This window comes from Selaginella moellendorffii, unplaced genomic scaffold (genome assembly GCF_000143415.4).
Source record: "Selaginella moellendorffii unplaced genomic scaffold, v1.0 SELMOscaffold_8, whole genome shotgun sequence".
Taxonomy (NCBI): Eukaryota; Viridiplantae; Streptophyta; class Lycopodiopsida; order Selaginellales; family Selaginellaceae; genus Selaginella; species Selaginella moellendorffii.
In genome coordinates, this window is record NW_003314269.1 from 359,310 (window position 1) to 374,777 (window position 15,468).

The window sequence follows — 15,468 nt, forward strand, 5'->3', positions numbered from 1 at the left end:
CACAGGGGTTTCTCATTAAGTCAGTGCAAGACAAAAGAAAAGAGAACTTAAGTTAAGCCAAATATACTAAACAAGAAATATATAGAAGTTACTACTTTATATTTTGGCTAATTAGAGATGCTAAGACAAAGGGAATTATTATACCAATTTTTAGCCATTGTAACAGTAAGAGAAAAATATCCAAAAGGATTTGCCAATAGGTAGCTTTTAGTACCTATAGTTAGATTTGCGATACAAAGAACACTTAACTCAACTTAATTGAGAATAACAATTATAAAAATAAATTAAATAATGTGACAGAAGAAGAAAGTATTACAAATGAAATGGTTGATACTTGCCTTATAACATCACTAACTCATCTCTAAAATTATCTTCAAAACAATCAAATTTCTCATTATAATTAAAAATCCACTTGACCTTATAAACATTGTCCTCTAAAGGCTTGATTTTCAAATATATATCATCCATAACTCTCCAATCAATGTGATCATAATCACATTTCACATCAATAAAACATGATAAAACATCGAGAACAAAAGAGGTTGTAATTCCATCTCATAGAAGCTAGAGATAATAACAAACTAAAGATTGGAGTAGCATCAACAAAATCATACTTTACAACACTAAAAACTTGATAGCAAGAACAATATTGCTAGATAAGGACAATAGAGCAACATTTATATCCTTGAACAACACCTCCTTAATTGACAATGGTGTGGTATAAAAATAAAAAAGAAAGAATATATCTAAATATAGCAATACCTAGATGTCGCAAATGTGACTTTAGGTATTGAAAGATATTTGTCGGCCAATCCTTATGAACACTCTCTCCTCATTGCCATGACAGCAGGAAGTTAATACTATTGGTTCCCTTTATCAGCCCCTCTTATCCAAGTGTTAGTAAATTAGACTTAACTTCTGTACTTGGCAAGATAAGCATAAGGAAGGAATTCCTAAATATCTATTTAACCAAACATATTTGGCCTAGTTTGTTAGTTTTATTTTGCTCTATTTTGCACTAACTTGGCAAAAATTCCCATGATATTGAGTTTAGTCCCTTAATATTATTACATGGTAGTTTACCGTGTCTACTAAACACCTTCGCTATCATGCCTTATGTGTTGGTTTTATTCCGGATCCATATTTTATTTATGGTAAGTGTCTAGATCCACCTAAGAGGCATATTTACAGAATGTAGAGAATGTCCTAAACCTTATAATGTTGTTCCTGCTCCCTAATTTGCAATTTAGCACCATTCCATATTTAGTAAGTTTTTACACTTGTCCCAAAGACTAACTCTTGGTATTAAGGGAGACTAGGGGTGAAAGCATATGTTCCTCAAGGGGCTATGGAGGGTTCTAAATGTATAGTAGGGATAGTGGTTAGAATGCATATCTGACCACCTAAAACATTAATTTGGCTTTCACTAAGCTATGTTGTTCCTTGTTTTGCATTCGGCTTGGGTTTAAGCCCAAGCTTTCTACTGTTCTAGTTGGTGGGGTACCCTCCTTCTTGCATTAGGCCACCGGCATACCAAAATTGTGCCAAACAAGAGTGTACTAAACCCTCATTTCATAATGCAATGACATTGGAATCCAGCTCCAAATTTATATGTGCTACACTAGAATTCTAAATCTAGCAAATAAATCTAAATCTAAAGAAGAACAAAAGAACCAAAAATCAACAATATAATCTTGAAAATTAAAGTAAAGGATTGTTAAAAAGCTTTGCCCCCTAAAGAAAATCTACACCTCCATGAAATAGATATATTAATTGGGGTTTAAACTCTATGTGTGTGTGTGTGTGGCTACGATCTACAGTTTAAATATAACTCTTACATTATCTAAATCTTACTTTCTTTTTAGCTTTTTCAATTTCTTCTCTTTTGTTTCTTTTCCTTTTCATTCATCTTCAAGGTAGATCAGTAGCCTCCTTCTCTTTTAACTTTAGAGTAGTAGTTAGTGTGATAATATATAGTTGCAATTGAACAATTAAACTTAGTTGATGGCAATATTCATGGCGCATAATATAACTTCTACTACTTTTGCTGCTAATCCTCCCGTCTGTTTGGAGTTCTTCTATGAGAATCTTGAGGATGATGTGTATCATTAGTTCGATCACTTTATAGTGATTGTTACCTATCATTCTTGGGATGATACTCAACATTTAGGTGAGTTTTCCATGTGCTTCCAAGGGACAACATTACAATGGTACAATCATTTGTGTGTAGCCACTCGTGTGCATTGAAGCATTCTCCCAAATATTTTCAACCACATATTTAGACATGCTGATGATTGTGACGATGCCTTCCAACAATTGCATCATTTTCATCAAGGGTTATTTGAATTAGTGATGCAATTTAGCATTTACTTTTGGAGCCTCTTGCTTTATGTAAAACCAAATATGTTGAAGTAGATTAAATTGGGAATGTTGTGGCTAGCACCTTATCAAGATTTTGTGGGACTTATGCATTAACTTGCTTCAACCACCCTTGATGATGCTCTTCAACTAACACAACATTATGAGACATCACTTCTTCCACTTCTTGCTACACATCCTTCAACTCCACTTCCTACAGGAGATTGTTATGTTTCGATCAAAGTTGATGTTAGTGTTACTCATGTTCAAAGACAAAGGTGAGGACATGGTCATGGGCGTAATGTCTACTATTAGGTGTGTGATGTGGTTAGTTACACATATCGACATTATCAGCATTTTCCAGATTGGCATCCTCCATTTCCTAAGTGGAGGCTTTAGCATCAATAACGCCCTATTAATACTATTGCAGTGGAAGGTTTGGATATTGAAATTCTTTTAGGAAACAAAATGTCATGCAAATAGTGGAGGGTCCTTACATGAATAAGTTAGTACCCCTCCATCTTTCTTTCATTAGAATTATCAAGGGGTTCACTTAACATTAATTCACAATGTTTACTTTCCAAGCTCATTTTTATAATAAGAGGTTTTCTATTATTCTCTCTGTATTAATTGATATAAGCTTTCAGGATTATCTTCTATTACTTAGCTTATTGCCACACATTGCCATCTATATTTGTGTTGTATGGTAGAGCTAATTTTTCTTCTTTATAGTAATAGCTATATATACATATGCACAAAATGAGGCAAACTTAGTTATGTTTGTGGGTGATCTCTAGCTTGAGCTTCAATTGTTGTAAGTGGTGCTAAGTCAAGTTTTTGACATTATTCTTGATATGAATTAGTTGGGTGCAAATATGCCAAATGTGACTTTGAGGCTTTTCCCCCTTATCTCATACTTCCTTATATTTTTTTATTCCTTTCACTTTTATTCAATTTCATCCTTTTGGTTTTACCTCTACTTCCATTACTTTTGTCTCCTCATTACTTCTATATTTTTAGCTTATTCTTCTATTCTTTCTTCAGATCCATTTAACAATCTTTGTGTTATAGTGGTTGACCGGCTCTAATCTATTTGAATTTGACCTGTCATCTAGCAAAATTGCAACATGTCGTCCTATTACAACTATAGATACTTGCAACTATTGACCAACTCATGAAAGAGTATGTTAATCTCTTTGAATTTGACCTGTCATTTAGAGCCAAGATTGCAATATGTCATTCTATTCCAATTAAAGATGCTCTTCTAATCAAGATTTTTATTCATCATCAATCATCTAAAGAAATCAAAATTTTATGTGCAAATATCAAAGAGATGTTGAGGGGCAATTGCTTAATGACAGAGCCCTTAGTAGCTTTATTTATCCCCCAAAGTTCTAAAGATTCACAGTGATAGTATAATATATATATATATATATATATATATATATATATATATATATATATATACACACACACATATGGAAATGGAATACAGAAATGTATATATCAATTAGCCCAAAACCCCTAACTTATATACAAAAGCAAGAGCAAGTGGTTCAAATTGAAACCAATCTAATAGGTATCAAAATCCAACTATGCTAATATTAGTATATGGCATTATAGCTATACACTTGGACCTTATATCATCCCCTCTTCTTGAAATGATGGAAGATAGTCAAAGTTCTTTAGTGGATAAACTGAAATTTGAAGAAACATTAGGAGAAGGCATCAGGGCATCTGTAAGTGGTGCCAATTGTTCATGATCTCTTTGTATGAAATATTTCATTTGCTACATATGCACAATTTCTAGAGGACATCATACTGAACTTTATAAACCTGTAGTCCAACTTGCTGCAATACCCAATACAACCCTTCCACAGATCAAGGAGCCCCTTAAACAAACCATATACTATAAAATTAAGAAAATAAATTAACACAAAATCATCCATTTTATACTCTATAGGTGGACGATGATGGGAGTTGTAATGTCATTATTGTCCCACTTGTATGCAGCCTAAGTGTTCAGTAGACTCTACTCAGACTAATGGAAGAATGCTCATCAAATCCTAAAACCTAGTACCGATAGCTTATTGCAATTGCAAAGGTAAATTCAACTCTGTTGATAATATAAAATTATGACTATATAAGAGTTTATATGGTGAAGCACCAATAGAATTCTGCTCCTTTATAACATATGTATACCAAAGAAATGACAAATAACCATCCTAATTTAAATACTAAAAGTTCACATACTTCGTGATCATTGCTTTGAAGGTCTGAACAAGTTGTTCCACCAAACCATTTATTTGTGGATGATAAGCACTTGTGAAAATGTGGCGTATCCCCAACCGAGATGTTAAAACATGAAATATCTCAGCCATAAATGTGAAACTATTATTTGAGAGAATTTGCTTTGGACAAAGATGTTGAAACATCACTTGATTGAGGAGGAAGTATCCAATAGCAGCTGCAGATACACTAATAAAAGCACTAACTTCTACCCAATAAATTAAGTAATCAAAAGTAATAATGATATACTTATTGCTAATAATTAACCATGGAAAAGGCCTAATTAAATCAAATGCCACCAACTCAAACGGATGGGAAATTGCAATTAACTTTAACCATCCTTTTGCAGCACAAGGAGTAGTATTACAAACTTGGCATCAAACACAACTACACACATACTTGACAACATCATGTTGCATCTTTGGCTAATAGAAAGATTTGTATAACTTTTTAATCATATAACAATGTCCTATATAGCCACCTAGAATAAAGAATTATGGTAGGCATAGAGAAAACATAGAATAAATATTGAAGACACCACTAGTGATAAATGATAATCAAGATTCGTTCCCATAAAATAAAAAAAGTTTTCTTCAAAACGATATTAAGAATGTAAATGCCAAAATGGCAAGTTATTAGCAAGTGATACAAGATTCTTAAACCCATCACAAAGCTCAACCTTTTAAGCCTCATGAACCTTATCAAGAGATTTTTATTTACACTAAACATTAAGTACAATAGCTACCAATGGCATGAAATCATCCTCTTAAAAATCCAGAGATTCTAAAATAATAAGCTTATCAAAAATATGAGAAGAGAGTGAAAAAGGAATAAAAACTTGAGAATGGGTATCAATATCAGCTATAAAACTCCCCAATTGATGAACAACATCAAAATCATATATATAAAGCTTCAAAGCCTACGACCAACCAAGTTTCTTTGCTTCAATAATAACCCTAATATGATCATCTTTTAGTAATGTCTAAGTGCTATATAGATATGTATAGAGTTTCTCAAAACCCTAAACTGTTGATATACATTCCTCTATTGTGGAATAATTTACCTCCACTAGTTATAATGTATAGCTGATATATGCAATGGGATGGTGCTGACCAAACACACTTGGGCTCTCTTGTATCAACACAATTCCAAGACTGATAATAGAAGCATCCATATGCAAAATGAAAAACTAAGTATAGTTAGAATACACCAAAATTGAAGAAGTTATTAACAACTCTTTGAGATCTATAAATGTCTGTACATAGCCTTTAGATCAAATAAAAAATGATGTTAATAACTTTAACAATGCTCACAATAGTGTAGAGCAATTAAAAAGATGATCAATAAAAAAATTAAGATATTGTACCTTGCTTAAAAAGTGTGGCATATCATTCATACACTTTAGAGTATGGAACTTTAAAATAGCCATAAGTTTGTTAACATCAATTTACAAGAAATATGGTACCTAAGATAAATTGTGTCCTTGGACATAAATATACATTTTAATCATTTCAACTTTAAACCAACTTCCAATAACCGATTCAACACCTTCCGAATATCATAAATGTTCTCCTTCTATATCTCTTATGAGTGGATTAAAACATCATCAATAAAGTCAATAGTCACCTCTAGTATATTATAAAGAACCTCATTCATCATCCACTAAAAAGTCATTAGAACATTGTTCAAACCAAACAACATCACTAAGAATTTATACAAAAGTTGTCTTAAGAACATCATTGTCAACCATTGACACTTGCTATTACCCAAAAACAAGATCTAACTTGATGAACTAATGATTTCTCCCTAAATGATCTAGAAATTCAACAGTGTGAGGAAGAAGATACATATTTGGGATAGTCATTTTATTTAACAGTTAATAGTTGATGCAAAAATGAATACTTCTATTAGACTTCATGACAAGATGAGGTTTACACACTCAAGAACTTTATGAATTTCAGATAACGCCTTCTCCAAAATTTCCTTGATGTTTACATGTAAAATCTTGATCTTCTTAGACGATTGACAATGAGTAGAAACCTTGATTAAACAAGCACCTCTAATTGAAATAGAATGATATGTTGCAATCTTGGCCTCAGATGATAGGTTAAATTCAAAGAGATCGGTATACTCCTTCATGAGCTAATCAATTGCTGCAACACAAAGACCATTGAATGGATCAAAAGAGGGAATAAAGAAACAAAATAGAAACATAGGAGAAAATAATGGGGAGATAAAAGTGATAGAAATAAAAGTAGAAGCAAAAGAATAAAAACGAACAAAAATAAAAGGAATAGAAGAAATATAAAAAAGTATAAGATAAAGGAGAGAACCCTTAAAGTCACATTTGGCATGATTGCGTTATAATTAATTTATACTAAATATGAAGTAAAAAACTTGACTCAACACCACTTGCAATAACTATAGTTCAAGCTCAGATCACTCACATGCACAATTAGGTTTGCCTCATTTTATACACATGCATGTGTATAGCTATTATCATAAAAAATGAAAACTGACTCTATTGCATGATATAATGTAGATGGCAACATATAGTAATAGGTTGAGTAATAAAAGATAAAATCGACCCATATGGAGAAAATAATAGAAGACCTTTTGTTATAAAAATAAATTTGGAAAGTAGGGACCGAATGAACCCCTTAATGATACTCTCAAAAAAAAGATGGAGGGGTCGATGACTTATTTGCACAAGACTCTCCACTACTTATGTGACTCCTCATTTTCTAGAAATATCTTGGTATCTAGACCTTCCACTATAATAACACTAATAGGACGTTGTTAATGCTAAATTTTCCATTTAGAAAATAAAGGTTGTCAATCCGAAAAATGCCAACAATGCTAATAAGTGTGATTAACTTCATCACTCGCATAACAGTAAACATCACAGCAATAATTATATTCTTGCCCTTATCCTTGAACTCAGGCAGTAGTAGCATTAACCTCCATTAGAATAAAACCATCTCTCATAAAAAGTAAAACTCAAAGAAGTGTAGTGAAAAGTGGAAGAAACAATGTCTCATAACATTTTGCCAAACAAAGCATCATCAAAAGTGGTTGAAGCAAGTGTATTCATAAGTTTTACAAAATCTTGATAAAGTACTAGCCACAATATTCCTAACTTGATTCACTCTAACATATTTGTCTTCACACGAAGCAAAAAGCTTCGGAAATGAATGCTAAATTTTATCACTAACTCAAATAACTCTTGACAAAGATGATATAATTGTTAGAAGGCATCATCACAATCATCGACATATTCAAATGTGCATTTAAAAATGTTTGGGAGAATGCTTCAATCTGCACAAATAAAAGAAAGTGGTTTAAATTGATGATGGCTATTAAAATCTCACTATGCTAATTTTAGTATATAGCATCATAGCCATACACTTAAACCTCACATTTACACACACATATATATATATATATATATATACATACATATATATGTATATATATGGGTGAATGCAGATGGGAATTAGACCAAATTCAAATGAATAGTTCATATACTATAATATTATAATTAAAATATTACTTAGACAAAGTAATATATATATAGAACACATGTATATATATATGAAGCATCATTGATGACCTCAACAAACTCCTAGCCTAGGATCTGGCCAGACTAAGAAATTGATACTCCTTTCATCCACTGGCTACTTGCTAGCCCATTGCAATAGCAGGGCAATCATCTTGGACAAACTTCCAGCTATAGAGCACCTCTTGGCCCTGAAAGAGTTTTAATAATTCCTTCCAATAACGCCTGCCATCCACAAGCTCATCACCACGCTTGCAGACGACTGGGCTGGTGGAGGGATATTTGGCTCGCAGGAGGCCGGATGCCTTCCTCGAGCCGAGATGGCATTGGGAATCGTCCTCAATGATCGCGATGTTGATTCCTCGTTCTTTGCAAAGGAGTTCCGCGAGAAAAAGCTCCTCAATAACTTCGCCTCTTTGCAGCTGCTGCTGGATCCACAGATTAACATGCTCCAACAATTCGGATTTGCGAGGTGCCCCAGGAATGCAACGGCATCGGGCAATGAAACCTTTGTGAAGGTTCTCTATTTGTGTGTCCCAAACAATGTAAAGTTCCATTTCCGCTACCATGGAGCTCATAGTTCTAGATCCATGGTGTTTGGCAGCATGATTGAAAAATATCATCATGATTAAATAACAATTGTCCTGATCACTGTGAGGCATTTTAATCGCGGTAAGCAAACGAGGCACCCATTGCGAGGCGTGCTGACTTCCGCGTGACTTGGCTTCTTCATCGTGCTGCTAGAGATCTTGCGATGCGAGTGGCGGTGGAATGAGCGATCGACTGGATCGTGATCATGGGATTCACTCCCGACGCAGTGGGCAAGACGCTACCATCGCCCACAAACAGCCCCTCCACCTCCCAGCTCTCGCAATTGGGATCTACCACCGAGCAGCGCTGATCTGTGCCCATCCGGCAGCTTCCCATCTGATGGGCAGATATGATCGGCGTGGACAGCCTCTGAAACATTCTCCCCAGCACTCGCTTCAAGAAAATCTCCAGTTCCTTCTCCCGCTGCAGAGGCGTCCAAGATTGATCCACCGAGAAGATCTCGCCAGCAACGGAGTGTAATCCCACCGCCTCCGCCCCGGCCGCCACCAGCGCCCTCACAGCGAGCTCGGTCCCCTCCACGAGGCTCTCCCTGTCCGAGAAGCAGAGCGGATAATCCAAAATGAGCTTCCCGCCGGGCGTCTCATCGACGGTCCCCCTGCCCCGGTCGCGGTTGAGGACGATGATCGTGGCCGTCCGCGGGAATCTGAGCATCTGGCGCTTGGCATCCACGCCGGATCTCCAGGGCGCCAGCACTGCATAATTGCCAGGGTGTACACATGGCGTCTCTAGAATGCTGCCGTACCCCGTGGTGTCCCACCGCGCCGCCTCGCTGGAGAAGGCAGTCATGATCCCGCCCGTGTAGCTGTTGCCCGGCAGAATATCCTCCCGCGGGAAGTAGCCCCACGCCGCTACCACCGGGTGCACCGACAGGTGGCGGCCAATGTGGGGGTTCCGTCCGCCGCTCCGGCGGAGCAGCGGCGGCGTGAAGAGCGCGCCGCACGCCGCCACCGTGACGCGCGACTCCACGTAGAAGCGAGCCTCCCCCGCGCGGGAGGATATACCCCGGGCCCTGTACGACCTCTCCCCCTGCCCACCCTGCGGCGCGGTGACAATGCGGTCCACCCGGCAGCCCGTCACAACCACAGCGCCCGCCGTGGCGGCGTCGCAGAGCCATGTGTCACACGCCGATTGCTTCCTCACCGCGGCGGCCGCCGGGCAGCCGAACCCGCAGAAGCCGCAGCCATGATCCCGCGCGGCGTTCCGCGGGATGTCCCCCACGGAATATCCCTTCTCCGTACAGCCCCGCCGCAGCACCCGGTTCTGGAAGCTCTCTTCCGTACAGCCGTCCTGGACGCCCAGCCTCTGGCAGACGGCCTCCATCGCGTGCTGGTACTCGGGCCCCCCGAAACGGTTCTCCAGCCCCAGGGACGTCCACTCGTCCAGCACGTGTTTTGGAGTTTTGAGCGACGCGGCCCAGTTGACGGCCGAGCCCCCGCCTAGAGTTGTCCCGGCCAGGAGAATCACCGAGCCATCCTCCGTCGTGAGAGCTCCACTTTGCTCGTACATGGCCTTCATGGACGGACCTTCGAGCAGCGAGAGGCCCCGGCGTGGAAAGTAGCCACCTTTCTCTAGCACCACCACCTTGAATCCCTGCTGCGCGAGCCTCGCGGCTATGACGGAGCCTCCGGAACCAGAGCCTACCACCACCACGTCGCATTTTATCCCAAAGTCCTTGCCGCTGGCGGTGGAAGGATCGTTTCTTTCCTCTAGATGGTCGACCTTGTCCAGCATTGCGCAGCCCAGCTCCGCCAGCCGGGACTGGAAGTCTGGAGCTTTGGCATCCACGAGCCTGCGCTCCAGAGGGCTTGGAAGCGGCTCTTCGTGTTCCAGGACTGGCTCCGGGACCTCGTAGCCAATGGCCTTCCACGCGGGGTTTCGTCCCTTCTTGTCAGCCTGGAGAAGAAAGGATCAGCAAGGATGTAGAAAGAGAGCAAGTGTCATGACCCTGGAATAGAACTTGAAGAGGGTGTAGCACTTGACGACTTTGAAGAGCATCTGGAGCTTGTGAAAGATGCTTCGAGACCAGTTGAGGAGGATCTTCTCGCGTTTTCCGAGCTCCAGGAGGGGAAAAGGCTGCACGAACGGGAACTCTGTGGTGACGCAGCTGAAGCCCGCGAGTAAAAGAGTCCCCAGGCGAGTGGACAGCATCAGGAAAGCTATGTAGATCAGAAAGTACTGCTGAGCAGTCGTCCACGCGCAGATCATCCCAGCGACCTGTTGTCAAACGTCGAAATCAAATCTGCGCTTCATAAGAAACAGAAAAAGTTATTTTACCTCCGGAACGATGCCTGACTCGGACGCTGAGAGCTCGAAAAACTTCGCTTTGGCTGAATTGTCTTGCTTGCTCGCTTCCACGGGCAGCGACGGCACCAGAGTGTCACAAATGGCGTCAAGAACTTTCATCTGCCTCAGCGAGAAGCTGTGCTTCAAAGGCCTGCTTCCGCCCCGGAGCTCCGGATGAGTGAAGCTCAAGAGCTTGGAAATCTCATCGCCATCTTCAACAGCGCAGCCAGTAGCAGTGGCGGAAGACATAGCTCCAGCTTCCGTTGTTCCGCTGGATTGGAAGAAAGACCGGCGCGCTATAAACGCCAGGCCAGCGACCTCTGCTCTACTCCAGCAAGGAGAAGGATCTTCTCTGATAACTCCAAAAATATTCCGGAGAAGTAAATAGTGGTTGACACTCCAATGCTCCTCACGATTCCCGCATTGATGGTAAGAATCGAAAGTACTGAATGCTGCTGCGATTGCACCGCTTCGTCCGCTTTCGTTGAGGATTGAAGAAATTCTTGTACCGCTTCGGTTAAACCTTCAATAGCTGGAACTGGAAACTACAACCATCACCTTCATATCGATGGAACTTCTCAATATGCGCCCGTGATGATGTGTTCACTATATAGGTCCATCTCTCTGCAACGGAAAAAGAAAGAGGGATGGACAGAAAATCCAATCTCGTGAGTGAGTGACGCTTGGCTTGTCACATCTGTACCTACAAAAAACAAGTTTTGGTCAACAAACTTAACCAAGGAGAGCATTTACCTCTTGATTCTCTTGATCGCGCTCAACGACATTGCAAAACAAAGCCAGCCAAAAGAGAATGAGAATCAAACATAAAAACAAAGCAAATGCGACAACGCTCAAGAGAGAATGGTAATCAGTCTGTCAATGGTTGTATATTCCATAACGGGCCTACTTTCAGGAGCGAAGATACTTGCGGGAGGCCAGGGTAAAACTTCGCTGTTTCATATCAGACCTTGTTCGCGGGAGGGATGACGGTGGAGTCGTGAGGGATTTCCGCGTAGATTCCCTTCATGGAGGCCTCATCCTCCATCCCGAAGTGATCCTCGCGAGCGTTTCCCAGGAGCATGAGACAAATGAGCCAGAAGAGCGTGCTGTCCAGAGCCAAAAACGCCGCTCCACCGAAAAGGCCAGTCTTTGCCGTCGGGCACCCGTCGGCTGCCAAGTGATAGTGCTTGTTTTGCTTGTGATGCATGCTCTCGCTGATCGTAGTCCACAGCAGGAGCCCCTCGGCCGTGAGATAGACAGCTCTGCGAAACAAAAAAACGAGCTTTCATGAGATCCTTCAATCTAGGAACTCTATAAAAGATCTGACAACTTCTACGAAACAAAAAAACGAAGAAAAGAACTGTAAGTCCATGAGATCCGCGGAATTCTGCCACTTCTACCTGAATGAACAGAGGAACTTACAGGCTGAGCACGAAGAATGTTGTAAACGCGGCGTTCTTCCAGAGAGCACTGTGAGGAATGTGCTTCCCATCGTAGGGAAAGAACAAGGCAACGAGAGCTACGCAGGTCGTGACGAAGAGCACCGCCACTGCCGCGGCTCCCAGCGAGATGCTCGCATCGCTAGGGTAATGGCAGATCGTGATGCCATTCACTGTCGTGCTTGTCACGCTTTCGGGCTGCAAATCAAGCCGGAATTTCAGTGCCTAGAGCTAAGAATCACGCAATTTCACAATACCTTCTTGTTCTCGGCCATGATCCCCAGGATGAAAGCCAGCGCGCCCAGAGTAGAAACGAGGAGCGCCGCCCGAGCAACGAGTCCCAATGCCATGGCGGAAAACACGAAGAGAAAAAGATCCCTGTTTTTTAGGGTTCCAGGGAGGAGCCCTAAAATATGAAGATCCCCAGGCGCCCTAATTGAGTCCTTCCAGGGTTTTAGCGTTTTCCCTCCCAATGCAGGGATGATTTGGAGCCGGAGTGGAGGAGGAGGAGCCACATTGCCAGCGGCGATGGCGAAGGTGGCATCCAGCGTCGCCGCGACGTGCTTCCCAGTGCTCAAGGGGCGGGTTTGGAGGATCAATCGGCTCGCTGCTCGAATCTATCCGCCACAGGTGTGTAGGGTATCAATCTCCCGGCAGCAGGTCATTCCGGCATGGTCGAGCTTGGCATTCCGGGGAATGGTGAGCACTGGCGCTGTGGCGAAGAAGGAGAAAATATTTCGAGTAGAAGAAAAAGACGAGGAAGATGAGCTTGATGACGAAGAAGACGAGGAAGAAAATGATGACGAAGAAGAAGAAGAAGAGGGTGACTCTCTGGAAGCCAGAAAAAATTTTGCTGACAATGACGATGATGATCCGGGCGAGTTGGAAATTATAAAAAGGATCAGTGCCGAAGACACCGGGACCGAAAACAAGAAACCGGGTCCATGGAAGTCGAGATTTCCACCATTGAGTCAAAAAGAAAAGAAAGAGCTCCGTGGACATGCACATCGGCTGGGAAAATCCATTGCGCTTCATCACGTAAGCTTTTTGTTTTGTTTGAGATATAGTTTTTTTTTTTTTCTTCTTCTTCACTGTGAAACGCTTTGCTTTCGTGCAGGTAGGGAAGTGGGGAGTTACTCCTAACTCACTCAAGTGTTTGGGCGACGCTCTGGAGAAGAACGAACTTATGAAGGTTTGCCATACTTTCTTTTTTCTCTGCAATGGACAACCACATTTCTCTGCTTTTATAACTGTAGGTGAGGGTCCTTGACAATTGTCCAACACATATAAGCCAAGTTATGCTGGACTTGGAGCACGGTTTAGAGGCCCAAGTCGTTGGTAAGATCGGTCACGTACTCCTTCTATACAGGCCAAGCCTCCGGAAGGCAGAGATGGACGAGAAGAAGCAGAAGGTCGAGATGGATCGAAAAAAGAGGCCACATTCACGACAAGTATGTTTTGTTTCTTCTGTTTTGGACTTTGCGCGGTTGCGTTTCTCCCCGGCTTGTTTACAGTTTGGTTTGCTTCCTCCAGGAACGCGGATGGAAGGCACATGGTTGCTGATTGCTAGGCATCTATTGATCTGTTTTTCTTCAAAATGTCGGTATGGAAAGAGTCATTTTTTCCAGAAGTATCTCTCACAAATGTACACGTCTCTGCGGTGGTGGATCGTCGTGCGTGTCTGCGTTTATGTGCTGTGTGCTAGATCTTTGGATCTTAATCGCGGTGCTTGCTTCTTCAATGGCGAGAGTCTCGGTCTCCAGTTTCCAGCGTCATTTGTCTCGATCAGTCGTGTAGGTGATAGCGATCTGTATGTCTTTTTTCCCGTTCGCTACTTTATGATTTTAAGTCAACTCTCCAGATAAGCTTTGCGTGGAGAGAATTTTTTCCAGAGGATCTGAACAATCGTAGCTGTAGTCTTGAGAAAGACTAGCGACCAACGAGAGATGGCGGTTTGTGAACACGGAATCGCTCCTGACCACGTGCAAACACGCTTCTATTCGATGGGATATGAGCTAAGTGATTCTTTTTCTTCTTTTTCTTCCAGATTAATGACCTGAAAGTTACAGAAGCGAACCGAGTGTTATTATCAACTTGTCTAGATCAAAAAAAATCATCCAGGTATTATTTTCCCCGTACATAGTTTTGGACAGTACCACTAATTGATCACCCCGCAGTTTTTCCGGATTTCACCTTGAGAGCCTGTCTTTACCTTGAAGGCACTCAACTTGTCCATGACCGCCGCGAACTCAATGAGAAAGGCAGTGTTGTTGGAGGCAAACGAGTCCACGACTTTCTTAGTGTTCGGGTCGGTGTATAGCACTTGATCAGAGCGGAGAAGGCCCTTTTTGCTCTGGAGGTTTTGGTAGAAGACATTGTCAAACGTGGTGGAAGTGGTGGTGTCGAGATTGGCAACGACAGTCGGGTCCAGATTCCTTTGGGGACATGTACCTCTGAGACCCCTGGCGTAACCGGTATCCATGGTTGGATCAATTCTGCCATAAATCCGGTCCATGAACTTGTTGCAGTGAGCGAAACCAGCACTGTGGCCTCCTGCTCAGTGGAGGAAAATTGGTCAGGGAAACAAGGAGGAACAGGAAAATCAGGAACAGGCATGATCGAAGATTCGTAACACGGGACAGGGGAATTTAACAGGGTCACAGGGGCGGTTTTCAAAAACTTACCGGACAAGACGACCAATTCTCTTTGGCTGAATCCTCGAGTTTTAAAGAATGAAGTGAGCTGAGCAACTGACATGTTTACGTTCGGCAAATTCCCGGGAACTCTCGAAGCTAGTGACACTCTGCCGTCTTTTCTTCCAAGCCTTACATCCCAGCCGCGTCCTCCAATCTTTGAAGCACAGGGGAAAGTGTCAGTGAGGCGATGCCGGTATACTTATCGATTGATGCTTACGAGCTGGAGAAGTTC

The 15,468-nt window shown here is 41.5% G+C and overlaps 4 protein-coding genes across 8 annotated transcripts; 1 reads left to right on the plus strand and 3 right to left on the minus strand.

Moving 5' to 3' along the window:
- Window positions 1–8,738: 8,738 nt before the first annotated feature.
- On the minus strand, window positions 8,739–11,958 carry LOC9634693 (long-chain-alcohol oxidase FAO4A). Of its 3 annotated transcripts, none has more exons than XM_024671919.1 (5): window positions 11,855–11,958; window positions 11,660–11,804; window positions 11,093–11,603; window positions 10,763–11,032; window positions 8,739–10,711 (listed from the first exon to the last, which is right to left on the minus strand). In XM_024671919.1, the coding sequence occupies exons 3-5, from the start codon at window positions 11,348–11,350 to the stop codon at window positions 8,936–8,938; spliced, it is 2,304 nt and encodes a 767-aa protein (XP_024527687.1). In that variant the 5' UTR covers window positions 11,351–11,603; window positions 11,660–11,804; window positions 11,855–11,958; the 3' UTR covers window positions 8,739–8,935. The 3 variants fall into 3 exon arrangements, with proteins under 3 accessions (XP_024527687.1, XP_024527689.1, XP_002967201.2); XM_024671921.1 differs by having other exon boundaries at window positions 11,660–11,725; window positions 11,855–11,889; XM_002967155.2 differs by having other exon boundaries at window positions 11,093–11,798; window positions 11,855–11,889.
- A 2-nt stretch (window positions 11,959–11,960) lies between these two features.
- LOC9631656 lies at window positions 11,961–12,949 on the minus strand. The gene is made up of 3 exons (XM_002967156.2): window positions 12,798–12,949; window positions 12,524–12,738; window positions 11,961–12,363 (listed from the first exon to the last, which is right to left on the minus strand). Exons 1-3 carry the CDS (start codon window positions 12,888–12,890, stop codon window positions 12,063–12,065), a joined length of 609 nt encoding a protein of 202 aa, XP_002967202.1. The 5' UTR covers window positions 12,891–12,949; the 3' UTR covers window positions 11,961–12,062.
- Window positions 12,950–12,951: 2 nt separating this feature from the next.
- On the plus strand, window positions 12,952–14,661 carry LOC9631657 (nucleolin). Of its 3 annotated transcripts, XR_002992017.1 has the most exons (6): window positions 12,952–13,578; window positions 13,658–13,732; window positions 13,797–13,991; window positions 14,074–14,139; window positions 14,246–14,333; window positions 14,402–14,661. XR_002992017.1 is itself a non-coding variant. In XM_024671922.1 (5 exons), the coding sequence occupies exons 1-4, from the start codon at window positions 13,021–13,023 to the stop codon at window positions 14,101–14,103; spliced, it is 858 nt and encodes a 285-aa protein (XP_024527690.1). In that variant the 5' UTR covers window positions 12,952–13,020; the 3' UTR covers window positions 14,104–14,139; window positions 14,402–14,661. The 3 variants fall into 3 exon arrangements, 2 of the variants coding, with proteins under 2 accessions (XP_024527690.1, XP_002966835.2); XM_024671922.1 differs by lacking the exon at window positions 14,246–14,333; XM_002966789.2 differs by lacking the exon at window positions 14,402–14,661 and having other exon boundaries at window positions 14,246–14,395.
- Window positions 14,593–15,462, minus strand: LOC9634694 (peroxidase 50). Its single transcript, XM_002967157.2, has 3 exons — window positions 15,454–15,462; window positions 15,225–15,390; window positions 14,593–15,093 (listed from the first exon to the last, which is right to left on the minus strand). The coding sequence occupies exons 2-3, from the start codon at window positions 15,295–15,297 to the stop codon at window positions 14,699–14,701; spliced, it is 468 nt and encodes a 155-aa protein (XP_002967203.1). The 5' UTR covers window positions 15,298–15,390; window positions 15,454–15,462; the 3' UTR covers window positions 14,593–14,698.
- Between the last annotated feature and the right edge of the window lie 6 nt (window positions 15,463–15,468).